Source organism: Macaca thibetana, chromosome 14 (genome assembly GCF_024542745.1).
Source record: "Macaca thibetana thibetana isolate TM-01 chromosome 14, ASM2454274v1, whole genome shotgun sequence".
Taxonomy (NCBI): domain Eukaryota; kingdom Metazoa; phylum Chordata; class Mammalia; order Primates; family Cercopithecidae; genus Macaca; species Macaca thibetana.
This window is the reverse complement of record NC_065591.1, coordinates 28,953,003-28,967,755: the sequence shown is the minus strand read 5'-3', so window position 1 is coordinate 28,967,755 and position 14,753 is coordinate 28,953,003. Positions and strand designations below refer to the sequence as shown.

Genomic DNA, 14,753 nt, shown 5'->3' with positions numbered 1-14,753 from the left:
ATATAATTATATGTAATATATAATTATACACTATGACCAGGTGGGATTTATTCCAGTTGCAAGGCTGGTTCAATGTTTGCAAATCTATGTAATCCACCGCATTAACAAAGAAAATCACATGATATAAATCAATGCAAAGAAAGCATCTGACAAAATTAAACATCCATTCTTGATAAAAACCCTCAGAAAAATAGGAATAGAAGAGAACTTCCTTATCTTGATAAACAGTATCTACAAAAAACCTACAGTGAACATTATACTTAATGGTGAAAGACAGAATGCTTTGCTCCCAAAACCGAGAACAAGGCAAGATACCTGCTTTCTCCACTCTGAATCAACACAGTGCTGAAAATTCCAGCCGCTAAAATAAGGCAAGAAAAGGAAATAAAATGTGTGCAGATCAGAAAGGAAGAAATAAAACTGTCTCTACATCCCAAGAAATATACCAAAAACTCCTAGAAACAGTGAGTTTAGCAAGTTTGCATGTAGGATATAAACATACATAAATCAGTTGTATTTCATATATTAGCAATGAACACGTGGACACTAAAATTAAAAATATGGGCTGGGCGTGGTGGCTCACATCTATAATCCCAGCACTTTGGGAGGCCAAGGCTGGTGGATCACTTTTGGCCAGCAGTTCAAGACCAGCCTGGCCAGCGTGATGAAACCCTGTCTCTACTAAAAATACAAAAAGAAAAAAAAATCAGCCTGGAGTGGTGGCAGGCACCCGTAGTCCTAGCTAGCCGGTAGACTGAGGCATGAGAATCGCTTGAACACAGGAGGCGGAGGTTGCAGTGAGCTGAGATCACGCCACTGAACTGTAGCCTGGGCCACAGAGCGAGACTCAAAACAAACAAACAAACAAACAAACAAAAAACCCAAAACCATTTGCAATTGCTCAAAAAATGAAATACAGGATGTGTATGCTGAAAACTACGCAATACAACACTGTTGTACAATCATTACATGGAGTACTACTCAGCAATAAAAAGGAAAGAACGACTGATACAACATGGATGAAAATTAGGCTGAGTGAAAAAAGTCAATCTCAGAAGGTTTCTTACTGCATTATTCCATTTATATGGCATTCTTGAAATGACAAAATTAGAGAAATGAATAATTCCAAAGGTTAAGGAGGGTGTGGCTATTCATGAGGAATATTTGTGGTGGCAAAAATGTTTTGTATTTTGACTGTCAATGTCAATACTTTTGACATTAGGTACTGACATCCCATTTATCCTTTACCCAATTTCCCCTATGCAGAACTATACATAATAGTAAGTATACTATATATGTATACTATATATACACTATATTATATAGTATGTATACTATATATTATATACATACTATACATAATAGTATGTATACTATATTATATACAGTTCTGCAGAATCCGGCAGAACTGGGAGAAATTGAGTAAAGGATAAATGGGATCTCTCTATATTATTTCTTACAACTACATATGGATTTATAATTATCTCACAATAAAAAGTCTAAGTATTTTTTTTAAAAAAAAGAAAAGAAAGTACATAGGACAGTAGCAATGAAAATCAATGAACTACTGCTACATAATGGTGAGCAAAAGCAGCCAGGCATTAAAAAAAAGTATATGCTGTATTATTCCATTTATGTAAAGTTCAAACATGGGCAATATTAAACGAATTGTATCAGAAGCAAACATGGAGTTTACTGTTGGGGAAGAAAGTGAGGAAGCAAAGAAGGGGCGAAAGGGGGACTTCTAGGGTACTGGTAACATTTCATTTTTTGACTTTGGTGGTGGTTACACTGGTGTGTAATAAATCATTTAACTGTAAATTTATTATTTATGCACTTTTCTGTATGTATACTACGCATTAATCTTTTAAAGTTTTTAAAAGAAAAGAGTGCATAAGACCAACAGGCATAGGGACGGGGGTAAGTACACAGCAGCCAAAATGAAGGTGAAAAGGCACTGGGCTGGGAGCTGAGAGCCCTAGATTTCCAGTCCCAGCTCTGTTACTTCATTTATTAATTCACTTAACAGCTATTTACTGAGCATGTGCTGTGTGTCAGGTATTATTGTTCTACTTGTTGCGCATTAACGCTTGTGAACCAAAGAATAGATAGGAGTGGAGAATGCTAATGAACACTAAGAAGGCAATTAAAAAATAAATAAGTAAAACAAAACAGACTATTACATGAACTGATGATTATGATGTGTCATAAATTGAGGAGGGTAACTCAACCCTCTTCACCTGGTGTTTAAAAAAAAAAAAGAGAGAGAGAGAGAGAGGAAGAAAGGAAAGGTCCCTGATGGATCTTACATTCTTATGAGACAGACAGACAACAGGCAAATAGCTAGCGACAAGTTCTACGAAGGAAAATAAAGCTGCCCTTTCTCCTACAGGACAAATCATAAGTTAAATAATTCCGGCTAGGCGCGGTGGCTCAAGCCTGTAATCCCAGCACTTTGGGAGGCCAAGGCGAGTAGATCATAAGGTCAGGAGTTCAAGACCAGCCTAGCCAAGATGGTGAAACCCCGTCTCTACTAAAAATACAAAAATTAGCTGGGATTGGTGGCCAGCGCCTGTAATCCCAGCTACTCGGGAGGCTGAGGCATAGAATTGCTTGAACCCGGGGGGCGGAGGTTGCAGTGGGCCGAGATTGCGCCACTACACTCTAGCCTGGGCAACAGAGAGAGACTCCGTCTCAATAATAACAATAATAATATTTAATAATATTGTTTAATAATATATTTATATATAATTATAATTAATATATATTATAAATATAATTATTTAATAATAATAATATTACCATTACATCATTTGAGCTTTACAAAGCCCTATTAAGTAGGTCCATTTCAACCTCACAACTTTTCAAATGATTATCAGGAGAGGGTCCCGCCCCTTTCACAGGTCAAAGCGAGTAGGGAAAATCTGGACCTCAGGGGAACACTGAACGCATAGGTCATTCGGAGGGCTGGGCGGATGTAGTAGGAGATAATTTCTTAATTATGGAGTGCAGGAGGGGCTACGGGATAAAATGGGGAACTGGTAACGTGGGTCTAGCAATTACCACTCCAATGCCCCAATACCGAAAACCAATCCCAGAGACTAATAGCAGGAGGTTGTACTGCGCCTTCATGCCCATTATTTTATTTTATTTTTTATCTTACGTTCCTGTCAAAACGATATTTTGTTCTTTTTAAAAGCTCAGAAAGAAGCCACGATTTGCCTGGGATCACACAGAGAACAAGCAGCAGAATTCTGGCTCTACGCCAGGGTCAATTTGTTCCCAATTCCTGCTCCGTCTAAAGTCTCGGAGACAAAGGGCCACCTCACGCTGTCCCCACCCCTTCGATTTACCTTGAGTAGGCTCTGGAGCGCTGCAAAATGCTCCGCTGTCAGGGCAGCCATCTTCCCGAAGTCACATGACCGCGGCACCCAGTGAAGCGAGGTCACGTGGCTTTCGCTGGCTGCTGTCGCGGGGCCTGCCGGGGGCTTCGGGGTGGAGGAAGGCGTTTCGGTTGTGGTGCTGCGGCCGTGGAGCGCGGATCCAGACGGACGCGGCGGCTGGATGGCTAAACCCTGGGACTGTAGGACCGAAGGACTAGGGGAACCAGGGTGGAGGATGGTTTACTCGGGGGCGAAATTGGCTTGACTTTACTTACCAGGTCAGGGAAACAGGTTTTCCCTTGACTCATGTGGGTGGGCTGGCACATTTGGGGAATGCACCTGCAAGCTTGTCAGGCGCCTTGGAAACGTAGTTGTTCAGGAGTGATCAGCGTACCAGTGTTTGGAATGAAAATGAGGCTGTGCATATGGGGCTTCTTGGAATTTACACACACACACACCCCCTGTCTTTAAGAATGTAAAATTACTTCTGCGTGTATAGTTTTTCAGCCTATAGAGTAGGTTGGAGCTGGTATTATTAGTATTATCCAGATTGGGAAATAATCATTTAGGGTTTTTAGTAACTTTCCCATAGTCATAGAGGAGATCTGATTCCAAGAGCAGGTGAGGAAGTGTTTGGGAGAGGGGACAAGAGAGGAATGGAATGAAAGCTACTACCTAGCTAGGTTCTTGTTATACAGGGGTGAGATGGGGGAGGTGGTTTATGGAAATGATTTAATTCATTTATTCAGAAAGGTAATTACAATGAGTATAATTGTAAAGAGTGATTTTGCATAGGCAGTACTGGACTCTGATTTGCCCAGTTCTCAGAGGCTGTACATCAAAACAGACATTTCCTTTATCTACCTTTAGTATTTGGGTGGCTCTTTTCTTTTCCTACCCTCCACTTTTTTAAAGCAAATTCCAGCTCAAAAAAAATGGGTTCTGATATATTCGAGCTTAAGAAAGAATGTCCATTTGTGAAATTCCAGAAATTGGTAAGCTGCTAAGGACACTTACTCCTTTGTTTCCTCTCCTCCCCTTTCCCCTTCCTCCACTCCATTTTCTGTGGGGATGTTGTCAAGGCCCAGGAAAACAAAAATCACATTGTCTAAGGAGGAACCCATTCCTGGATTAGAAGATTTTAGAACCATTTTGTCACGGAGTCCTGATTGTAGCTCTCTTTCTTGGCCTCTCTTTTCCATGTACCCTCATGGCCTGATTCCTGGTTTCTGTTATAACTCAATGTAGGTTCTAGGTTTAACTCCTGCCTGTATCTATAGCGTTGGGCCCATTGCCTTGGGTGAATTGAGTATTTGTTAAATAAACAACCACCCAAAAAAGTGATTAGACTAAGATGAACTTTTGTGACTTATTTGAGGATATTGCTTTGTTATTTGCAGGATTGTGGCTTCTTGTCTTACTTTAGAGCAATGAGGAGTGTGGTCACCAGCCTTCAAGATGACCCTCAATGATCCCATCCTCCTGGTATTCACAACCTAGTGTAGACACCTCCCACCTTGTACCAGGATTGGTATGGGTGACCAGTAGCATATGGTGGGTGTGAATGGCATATCACTTCTGAGATTAGGTTATACAAGACTGCACCAAAAACAAACAAAAAGACTGAAGTTCCTGTCTCCTGGCTTGGGTGCTCTCTCATGTACCCTGCTCTCTTTCACTTGAGTCCTTTGCTCTGGGGAAAGCAAACTGCCATGTTGTAAGCAGTCCTACAGAGAGGCCTAGGTGACAAGGAACTGAAGCATCTGGCCAACAACCTCATAATCGACCTTAGAAGCAGAGTCTCTAGGCCCAGTAGAGCCTTAAGAAGGCAGTAGTCTTGGCCAACAGCGTAACTGCAACCTCATGAGAGATTCTGAGCCAGAACCATCCAGCTAAGCCACGCCTGGATTTCTGGCCTTCAAACACTATTAAGATTATAAATGTTTGTTGTTTTAAGCTATGAAGCTTTGAAGTAATTTATTATACAGCAATGGTAACTAATGCATGGTGGCAGCAAAGCATAGGGGTTTTAGAATTCAACTTGTTGGCATCCCAATTCTATGCATTATTAACTTTTCCATGTACAAATTCTTGAACTTCTCTGGGCCTCAGTTTCCACCTCTGTAAGATGGTGTTCATCACACCCATCTAGTTCAGAGAGCAGAGCTGAGTGACAGGAGATGCTTGAGTGGGAGGATTCCCAGCTCTCCTTGCTCCTGTGGGCAGGTGTGATATGAATGGCATCATGTCATCCTGTTTTGGTAGGGCTGCCTGGATTGCCAATGCCATGTTGCATGTAAAGGTTCGTCTGTGGTCTGCAGAATGTCCAGCAATTTCTAAACCATAAACATTTTCCTCGGTAGGAACAGAACAGAATGTCAGAGTTCATTTCTATGATTCGGTTCCATTGACTGTTTTTCATTAGGCCAAATCTGACTTCTTTCCAATTCTGAGTATAGGAATCAGTGCTGACTTTCATTTATTTAATAAACTTGTTATGTGCCCGACTCTGTTCTAAGCCCTTACACTTACTGATTTACTTCCCATTCCTATCCTATGATATTATATATATACACACATATATACACATATATGTATGTACATATACATATATAAGCACACACACCCTGTATTATTTCCATTTTACATATGGAGAAACAGACATAGGCAGGTTGAGTAGTCTGAGGTCACACAGCTAAGTAGTGGCAAAGTCCAGATTCAAATATGGGCAGTCTGGCTCCAGATTCTGCACTGTTAACCATCAAGTTGTACATGCCTCCTTGTTGTCCCACAGCTGTACATTCATGTTTTTTCTCTTTGCATGTCTGGCTGCCTTCCTCAGGCAGCAAGAACAATCTAAGAGTATTCCTGGGCAATCAGTCTGGTGGTGGTGAGAGACAATATAATGAGTGAGTGGAAGGGCTACCTTGGGCTTTGGAAAAAGACCTAGGTTCAGTTTCTGACCTCTGTGTACTGTTAGCAAATTACTTTCGCTCTTGGAACCTCAGTTTCATCATCCGTAAAATGGGAAGAATAATAAAAATACCTTTTGACCATTAGGGGGAGCTCAAGGATGACTTATACCCCAAAAAGGGGAAGGATTGCTTATGTGGATTCTCAGTTCTAGTCATTGGCAACACTAAAGGGCAGAGCTTTCCTGTGTTGTGGGCAAGGGTTTGCATGACGGGGACTGGCCATCCCAATTTTCCCAGGGATGAGGGATTTCCTGGGATGCAGGACTTTCAGGGCTAGTGCTGGGACAGTTCTGGACAAACCAGGCCAGTAAGTCACCCAAGTTGGAGCCCTGAGCCTTGGGGGAAACCAGCCTTTTGGAACACTTGCCCTGATTTCTCCAGTGGGGCAGATATGAAGAGAGGGATATGGACACATAATTTATTAGTAGAAAATGATTAAGGGCAGCAATCTTAGTATTGAGGTTTTTTTTTTTTATCATAGCTTTATTGAGATAGAAATAACATTCACGTACCATACAACTTATCCATTTAAAGTGTACAATTCGATGGATTTTAGTATACTCACAGAGTTGTCCAACTATTACCACAATTAATTTTAGGACATGTTCATCATCCCCGAAAGAAACAGCATATCCTTAGCTATCGACGCTTGCCTCTGCCCCCGGTTCTCTCCATCACACCCAGCCCTAGGCAATCACTAATCTACTTTCTGTCTCTATGGTTTTGCCTTCTGGACATTTCCTGTGAGTTGAATTATATGATATATGGTCTTTTGTACTAGTTTCCTCTACTTAGCATGAGAGGAGAAACTTCTTCAAGGTTCATTCATATTGTAGCCTGTATCAGTACTTCATTCGTTTTTTGCTGAATAATATTTTTTTGTATAGATATACCATAGTTCATTCATTCATCAGTTGTAGACATTTGGGTTGTTTCTACTTCTTAGCTGTTGTGAGTAATGCTGCCATGAGCAATCATGTACAAAGTTTTTGTGTGGACATATGTTTCATTTCTCTTGGAGTATATACCAAAGAGTGGAATAGTGGAGTTTATGGGCCATATGATTACTCTGTGTTTAACCTTTTGAGGAAGTACAAGACCACTTTCCAAAGTGACTGCACCATTTTACAGTCCCCAGAAGCAATATATAAGGGTTTCAATTTCTTCACATCTATACCAACATTTGTTTAAAAAAAAAAGAGAGAGAGATGTGGGTCTCTGCTCTTTTTCCCAGGCTGGAGTACAGTGGTGTAATCATAGCTCACTGTAGCCTCAAGCTGCTGGGCTCAGTTGATCCTCCCACTTCATCCTCCTGACTAGCTGGAACTACAACCATGCACAACCATACCCAGCTAATTTTATTTTATTTTTTTAGAGACAAAAAATATGTTTCGTCTCTAAAACATATGTTTGCTATGTTGCTCAGGCTGGTCTCTAACTCTTGGCCTCAAACAGTCCTCCTGCCTCAGCCTTCTGAGTAGCTGGGATTACAGATGGGAGCCACTGCATCTGGCTCTGCCTTTTTGATTATAGCGATCCTAGTGGGTATGAAGTAGTATCTCATTGTGAGCGGTCTTGTTTTGAAGTTGCATTGGTATAGCAAACACATTTTATCACTGGCTCTGTCTTTTTGATTATAGCAATGTTAGTGGATATGAAGTGTTATCTCATTGTGAGCAGTCTTGTTTTGAAGTTGCATTTGCATAGCAAACACATTTTGTCACTTATACTACTTGGATTCATTTGAGGTAACTGGTGAAGGTTATGGGAGCTTAAATAAACTCCTATTCTCCCCTTTGGTTTTACTACTAAGTCCTGGCTGCCTTCTTTTTCAGAGGAATGCCTGCGGGAGGTGGATTAGGTCAAGGGTCCTGTAGTCCTTTAAGGAGAGTCCTTGCCACCCTCCCGTTATTTCCCTAGTTTCCCTTTTCCTCACCCTTGTGTCAGTCCAGAGATGAGGGTGGGTTGCAGGGTGAAAAGACTGATCAATCTTTTTAGCTTTATGCTCCCTACTGTAGGTCAAAGAGTGGCTTTGAAATGGCCCGATCAGCTCACCAGGCATCTTAGTCCATATGGGCTAATATAACAAAATACCACAAACGGGATGGCTTATCAACAACAGAAATGTGTTGCTTATAGTTCTGGAGGCTGGGAAGTCCAAGACCAAGACACTGGCAGATTCTGTGTTTGATAATGACAGTTTCCTGGTTCATAGATGGTGTCTTCTCACTGTGTCCTCAAATGGTGGCAGTGAGGAAGGGACCTCTCTTCTGCCTCTTTTATAAGGGCACTAATCCCATTCATGAGGGTTTCACACTCATGACCTAATCACCCCCCATAGATCCCACCTCCCACTACCATCACCTGGGGGTGAAGATTTCAACATCGAAATTTGTGGGGGATGCATACACTCAGACCATAGCACAAGTTGGGGACAAAAGCTCTGAGTGTCAGCAGGGTTGCACTGGCTTGGAAATGCTGTCTGTGTCCAGATCAGGCATTACAAACTGCATGACCTAGGGCTCATGTTGCATTAACAATGTTGTGTGTGGTCCACAATGTTTCAAAATTGGAAAACTTGACATAAAAATCCACTCTTCTGGCTTTTGTTTAAAAATTTGCCGGCCCAACCATGCTGTTTCCACCTTTCTGCGTTGCTGCAGTTGGCTGGGGCTGAGCCCTGGCTGCCCCCTGAAGACTGGTGTGAGCTTTCCAAATCTCCACAGTTCCCACCATACACTGTTGCATCACAATGGGCCATCTCCACACATTTGTCACCTGTCTCATACTTGAGAATATTTATTAGTGCCCAATTCCTTCAGGGACCTAACACGGTGAACTTAGGCCATAATAGGTAGCAGGGCTAAATACAGACACTTGGGATCCTGGTTTTCCAGCCATCTGCATACCATCTCCTGATGAGTGAGTGCAAGCAAGTTTCAGGGGTAATGTGGGCATCTAATTTGTGATTTATGGTTCTTGATCACTTTTATGGGCCAGCCCCTGTTCCTAAGAGTTTTGCGTATATTAATTCATTTAATCCTCATAGGAACCCAGTCATCCTAGTTTACAGATGGGAAAACTAACCCCCAGAGAAAACACTTACTCACAGTCCATGGGTAATAGTTGCAGAGCCAGAATTTGAAGTCAGGAGCAAGTGAGGTCATTTTGCAAGGTTGCTCATGACCTAGTGTCTTGTTCATTATGGGGATTCAGTGGGTGCAAGCTTTATAATATTCATCTAATCTTGCCAGCTGCTGCTAACGTGCTGCATGGCTGGGGATTAGTCCCGGCCAGATGTCCCATAACAAAAGTTAGGAGTTGAAGAGTTGAAGTAGATGACATTTGTGTTTGGAGAAATGATATGTCTCATTCTTTTCAGCTCTAACTTGGGGTAAGTTTCTGAAAGCAAGTAAGAGAAGAGGAGAGGGACATTTGTGATCTCTCATGTATAGAAGACTAGCAAATAGGCAGGTGGTCACACCTGAAGGCATGTCCCCTGACCCCTATTACATCATGCCATGGGCTGAATGTCCAAAATGCCTCTCCCAGCTCTGATTGACCTGGCTACTCTGATGAGTGAAGTCCACCAGGGAAGACATCGTGCCCTCATTTCTCATCCTCCTGTCCCCAGGAGTAACACAGAAGCAGTTAGTAACACAACAGCATTGTCCTCACATACACAGGCCTGCTTTGTTTCCCCACCACACAGAGCAGCGGCTGTAACAATGGCCCCGAATGACACTTTGCCCTCCTTTCTCCGATGTTGCACTTGTTTTTTTAGTCTGGAATTGGCTAAACAATGATTTCCTGCAGTGGGTATCAGCTTTTCATATTTTCTGCCTGCTTCTCTGTCAGTCTTCAGGCCCCAGGTGAGTGAGTGGCGAGCGGGCCCAGAGAGCTCTGGGCCCATTGGAACATTCCCTTTTCGGGAGGCTGGAAGGCCATGGTTCTTCACCTCTCCCCAGCAAGGTGGAACCTGCCCTGGAAGAAGAAACTGGATCAGGTAACACAAGAGAGACAATGAGAGGTTGGGGCTAGGGGGTGGGGCTGCAGGGGATGGTTGAGTATCTAGCCCAAGGAGGATGGGTTTCTGGCTTCAAGACATCCTATTTTCTTGAGAGCCACCATATGCTGTTAAATAAATAATGAAAAGCAACAGAGGTCAAGTTCAGCAGCCTCCCGATTAGGAAAATGCCCGCTGGCTGGCTGGCCCTGTTCAGTGCCTCTGATATCTCTGGGTGACCAGGGTCTTCATGGCCCATGTAGATTTATTGAGGTGACTGTTGCCTTAATAATAGCCGCTAGTACTAAGCTCTTTCTCTATGTACTGCATATGTATACCTATTACTGTATGTCTCTCACTGAATGATTAGTAATGATAGCAAACCCTTATGCAACGTGCCTCAGATTCTTGCTTCATTCAAACCCAGGCAGTCTGGTTCATCTGCGCCTTTCATCATCATGCCCCTTGTAAAGCTTTTTTTTTTTTTTTTTTTTTTTTTTTTTTTTTTTAAACAACGTTGTGCTAATAAACCAAGGTCATCACAAGATTTCATTTTGAGAGGCAATGATGTATAATGATAGCTATGTGTATTGTGAGTCCTTTGCCCTGTGCCAGGCAGCGTTCTAAGTGTTTTGCAGCTATTTCATCAGATGGATACTTTATGATCTCTATTTTATGGATGAGGAAATTGAAGTACAGAGAATTTAAGTCATTCACCCGGGGTCACACAGTTGTTAAATGGCAGAGCCTGGATTTGAACTCAGTTTTCTCTTAAGTATTGTGGGAATCTTAGTCCTGCCCAGCCCTGCTGGTCTGGAGTTAGTCTGCTTTTCTAGGTCATGGGGTATAGAGGATGACATTCAGTTTCTGGCTTCATAGAACATCTGCACCCAAGTTGAAAGCTTAAGGATTTTTTTTGTTTGTTTGTTTTAAATGATTTTTCTATTGGCATCAGCTAGTCTTGCTTGAAGAAGATGGAATTGCTCAATGATGACAGTGAAGGAATTTGAAAGGATAAGAATTGCTCAATGAGTGGTATCTCTTTTTTGGCCAGAGACCAGGCTAAGTTGCCTCATGTGTAGAAGAACATACGTGAAATATACAGGACTCATGGTATATTATGAAAGCAAACTTTATTTTTGCCTATCATTGTTCCTAATTTTTTTCAGTGGGTCCTCACTCTTCCCTTGCCCTGGGATGAAAATTAAAGCAGGTCCACAACTCTTCTGGGCCCCCTTCAGGAATCAAAAGTTCTTAAGTCACTTTTAGTTCCAGCACAGCCTCATTCAGCAATTGGGATGTCCAGTCCCAGGGAATCAGCCAGATCTCCGAATTTGGTTCCTAGTGGAGACTTCTCTCCCTTCTCTAGTGGGGCCTGCAGCTTGGAAAGGGGGTCTATGGATGGCTTCTCATTTCCCACATTAAGTTTCCATCCTTCTCTCCTCTGGCTTACTGAGGATTCTGACTCCTGGCAGGGTGAAGGGAGAAGAGAGGAGGCAGGAAAGGAGCTGGAAGTTCTTACTTGGTTAATGCTATGACAAGCTGGCATTTCACTGGCAGGTTCTGGTGGGTGTGTAAACCTAGTTCTTTCTCTCTTGGCACAGTCTTGTGGATAGTTCAGAGAGTGCCATTATTTCTCATCTTTGGGGATCTCTGAGTTGCTGGTCCTTTGAAGCTGGTTACCTAATAAGACTCCTTCTTAGTTCCCTGGCATCTAAGCAGTGCCATATTAGTTTGCTGGGGCTGCCATGACAAAATATCACAGACTGAGTGGCTTAAACCAGCAGTCCCCAGTTTTTTTGGTATCAGAGACCAGTTTTGTAAAAGACACGTTTTTCCACAGACCAAGGTGGGGATGGTTTCAGGATGATTCAAGCGCATTACATTTATTGAGAACCTTATTTCTATTATTATTACATTATAATATATAATGAAATAATTATACAGTTCACCACAGTGTAGAATCAGTGGGAGCCCTGAGCTTGTTTTCCTGCACTAGACAGTCCCCTATGGGGGTGATGGGAGACAATGACAGATCATCAGGCATTAGATTCTCATAAGGAGCATGCAACCTAGATCCCTCACATGCGCAGTTCACAATAGGGTTCGTGCTCCTATGAGAATCTAATGCTGCTGCTGATCTGACAGGAGGCGGAGCTCAGGTGGTCATGTGAATGATTGGGAGCAGCTGTAAATATGGATGAAGCTTCGCTCTCTCTCTCTCCCTGCTGTGTGGCCTGGTTCCTAACAGGCCACAGACCAGTACTTGTCCATGGCCCGGGAGTTGCAGGCCCCTGGCTTAAACAACAGAACTTACTTTTCTCACAGATCTAGAGGCTAAAAGTCCAAGATCAAGGTGTTGGCAGGTTTGTTTTCTCCTGAGGTCTCTGTCCTTGGCTTGTGGAAGGCACTTTCTCACTGCGTTCTCACGTGGTCTTTCCTCTTGGCATGTCCAAATGTCCTCTTCTTGTAAGGACACAGTCAGAGTGGAGTAAAGCCTACCCTAAGGGCCTCATTTTAACTTAATCACATTTTTTAAAGGTCCTGCTTCCAAATACAGTCACATTCTGAGGTCCTGGGGGTTAGGGCTGCATCATATAAATTTTGGGAGGATAGTTCAGGCCACAACAAGTGCTGTCAGCTTTTTTCTGAAGGTAAATTTCCATTCCTCCTGGTGGTCCCTGTCAGAAGGACCTACACATCCCACAGGTTGGCCACGGTACGTCTCTGGTTTATGGAAAATACTCAAGTTCCATTATCCCAGGGAATCCAGAGCTACCACGTTCTTCTCACTCCAGCTGATCACTCCATGTCTCTTGTATTTTGGGATTCACAGACATGATTCAGACATCAGCCCTCAGTGACAGTCAACCTCCAGGGACACAGCGTCTTGGAGGCCACTGTTGGAGGGTGGGTCGTGGACAATTGGGACTTGGAGTGCACCTATTGCTGTCTCCAAAATTCATCCTCTATGCCACCAACTGTTCTCCTCACCCAACCTTCTTTGTGGGCTGGAGGTGGTCAGGTAAGAGGGAAACCAGCTTCATGCCACTTATTTTATCATCCCTGCTTGATGGCCTCGGTGTCACAGCTCACTTTGAAACATGTCTTTTGTCCTTGGCATTACCCGAACTGAGACCATAGTCATTTTTACATCCCACTACACAAACAACATCTCATTTAGTTTTCATAAAGAACCCTAGGAGTACTTCTACATGTGGAAGAGGAATCTGGAGCTCAGAAAGGTTAACAAATTCACCCAGAAGAGATTATTCAGTGAGTGCAGGGAGGGGAGTAGAGATTCAAGCTTTAGCCCACTTCATTATTTACTTCTCTGGGCCTTCATCATCTAGGCTTCTTAGAGCTTTTACCTACTGGAGTAGTTTGGTTTGTGCTGGTAAAACATTTTCTTCTCAGCAGAAAGCTATAAAGGTAAAAAACAAAACAAAACAAAACAAACCACCACACTTCATCTCCTCTTGCACCACTTGTGATGCAGGGGCTGGCAACAGGAGGACAGGCGTATCAGGAGCTTTCTTGGGTATGTTGTGAGATGACCTCTATGTAACCAGGAAAGTTCTTTGACTGCTTGAAAGTCCTCCATTCCTGCCCCAGTATAATTTAATCAGCAGAATAATGAAGTTCAAGTGAAATATCTTTTTTTTTTTTGTAGAAATGCATAAAGGCAATTCTGTTAGTCTGTTTTGTGTTGCTGTAAAGGAATACCTGAGACTGGGTAATTTTTAAAGGAAAGAGGTTTATTAGGCTCACGTTTCTGCAGGCTGTACAAGCATGGCACTTGCATCTGCTCAGCTTTTGGTGTGGCCTCAGGGAGCTTTTACTCATGGCAGAAGGTGAGTGGGGAGCATGTCACACGGCAAGAAAGGGTGCAAGACAGTGCCAGGCTCTTTTTAAACAACCAGCTCTCTTGTGAACTTACAGAGTAAGAACTCACTCCATTATCATCAGGGCAGCAACAAGTCATTCAGGAAGGATCTGCCCCCATGACCCAAACATGTCCCACTAGACCCCACCTCCAACGCTGGCATTCGCATTTCAACATGAGATTTGGAGGATACAAACATTCAAACTGTATCAGCAATATTGCATTCTGAGAATTTTATTCAAGGCAGAAGGGGCCATATCATCTCACCTTCTAGCTCCCAGGAGGTACTTTACTTAAAGAGGATTTCCAAATATAAAGCTATTTAAAAAAAAAAAAAACCCTCTTTTTTGTTTAGATTTTTATTTATTTTTTTCACAAATAAAAAAACCCAAGCCTGTTGTTGCCCATTCTTCCTTAGGAAAGGGAAAGCTACATATGGGCCTGGCAGTGGTTCAGAGGCTGCCTGCCAAGGCTGTGTCAGGTTCATCTGGCAGCCGCACAGA

The 14,753-nt window shown here is 42.7% G+C and overlaps 2 protein-coding genes across 51 annotated transcripts in view; one reads left to right on the top strand and one right to left on the bottom strand.

Annotated features, from left to right (window-relative positions):
* COMMD9 (COMM domain containing 9) overlaps positions 1 to 14,753 on the bottom strand; it is a 1,186,740-nt gene that overhangs the window by 10,520 nt on the left and 1,161,467 nt on the right. For 49 of the 50 annotated variants that reach the window (XR_007719456.1, XM_050759507.1, XM_050759482.1 and 46 more), the window contains one exon: positions 3,354 to 3,416. Coding sequence is in view for 49 of the 50 variants with exons in the window: in XM_050759507.1 (XP_050615464.1) it covers positions 3,354 to 3,404 (51 nt within the window). In the remaining variant the exon portion in view is untranslated. Of the gene's footprint in view, positions 1 to 3,353; positions 3,417 to 3,840; positions 3,845 to 14,753 lie in introns of those variants that run through there. The other variant, XM_050759501.1, reaches the window with a different exon arrangement.
* Positions 3,499 to 14,753, top strand: part of PRR5L (proline rich 5 like) — a 182,120-nt gene continuing 170,865 nt past the window's right edge. Inside the window, exon 1 of the mRNA XM_050759437.1 lies at positions 3,499 to 10,364. The gene's annotated coding sequence lies outside the window, so the exon portion shown is untranslated. The remainder of the gene's footprint in view (positions 10,365 to 14,753) is intronic.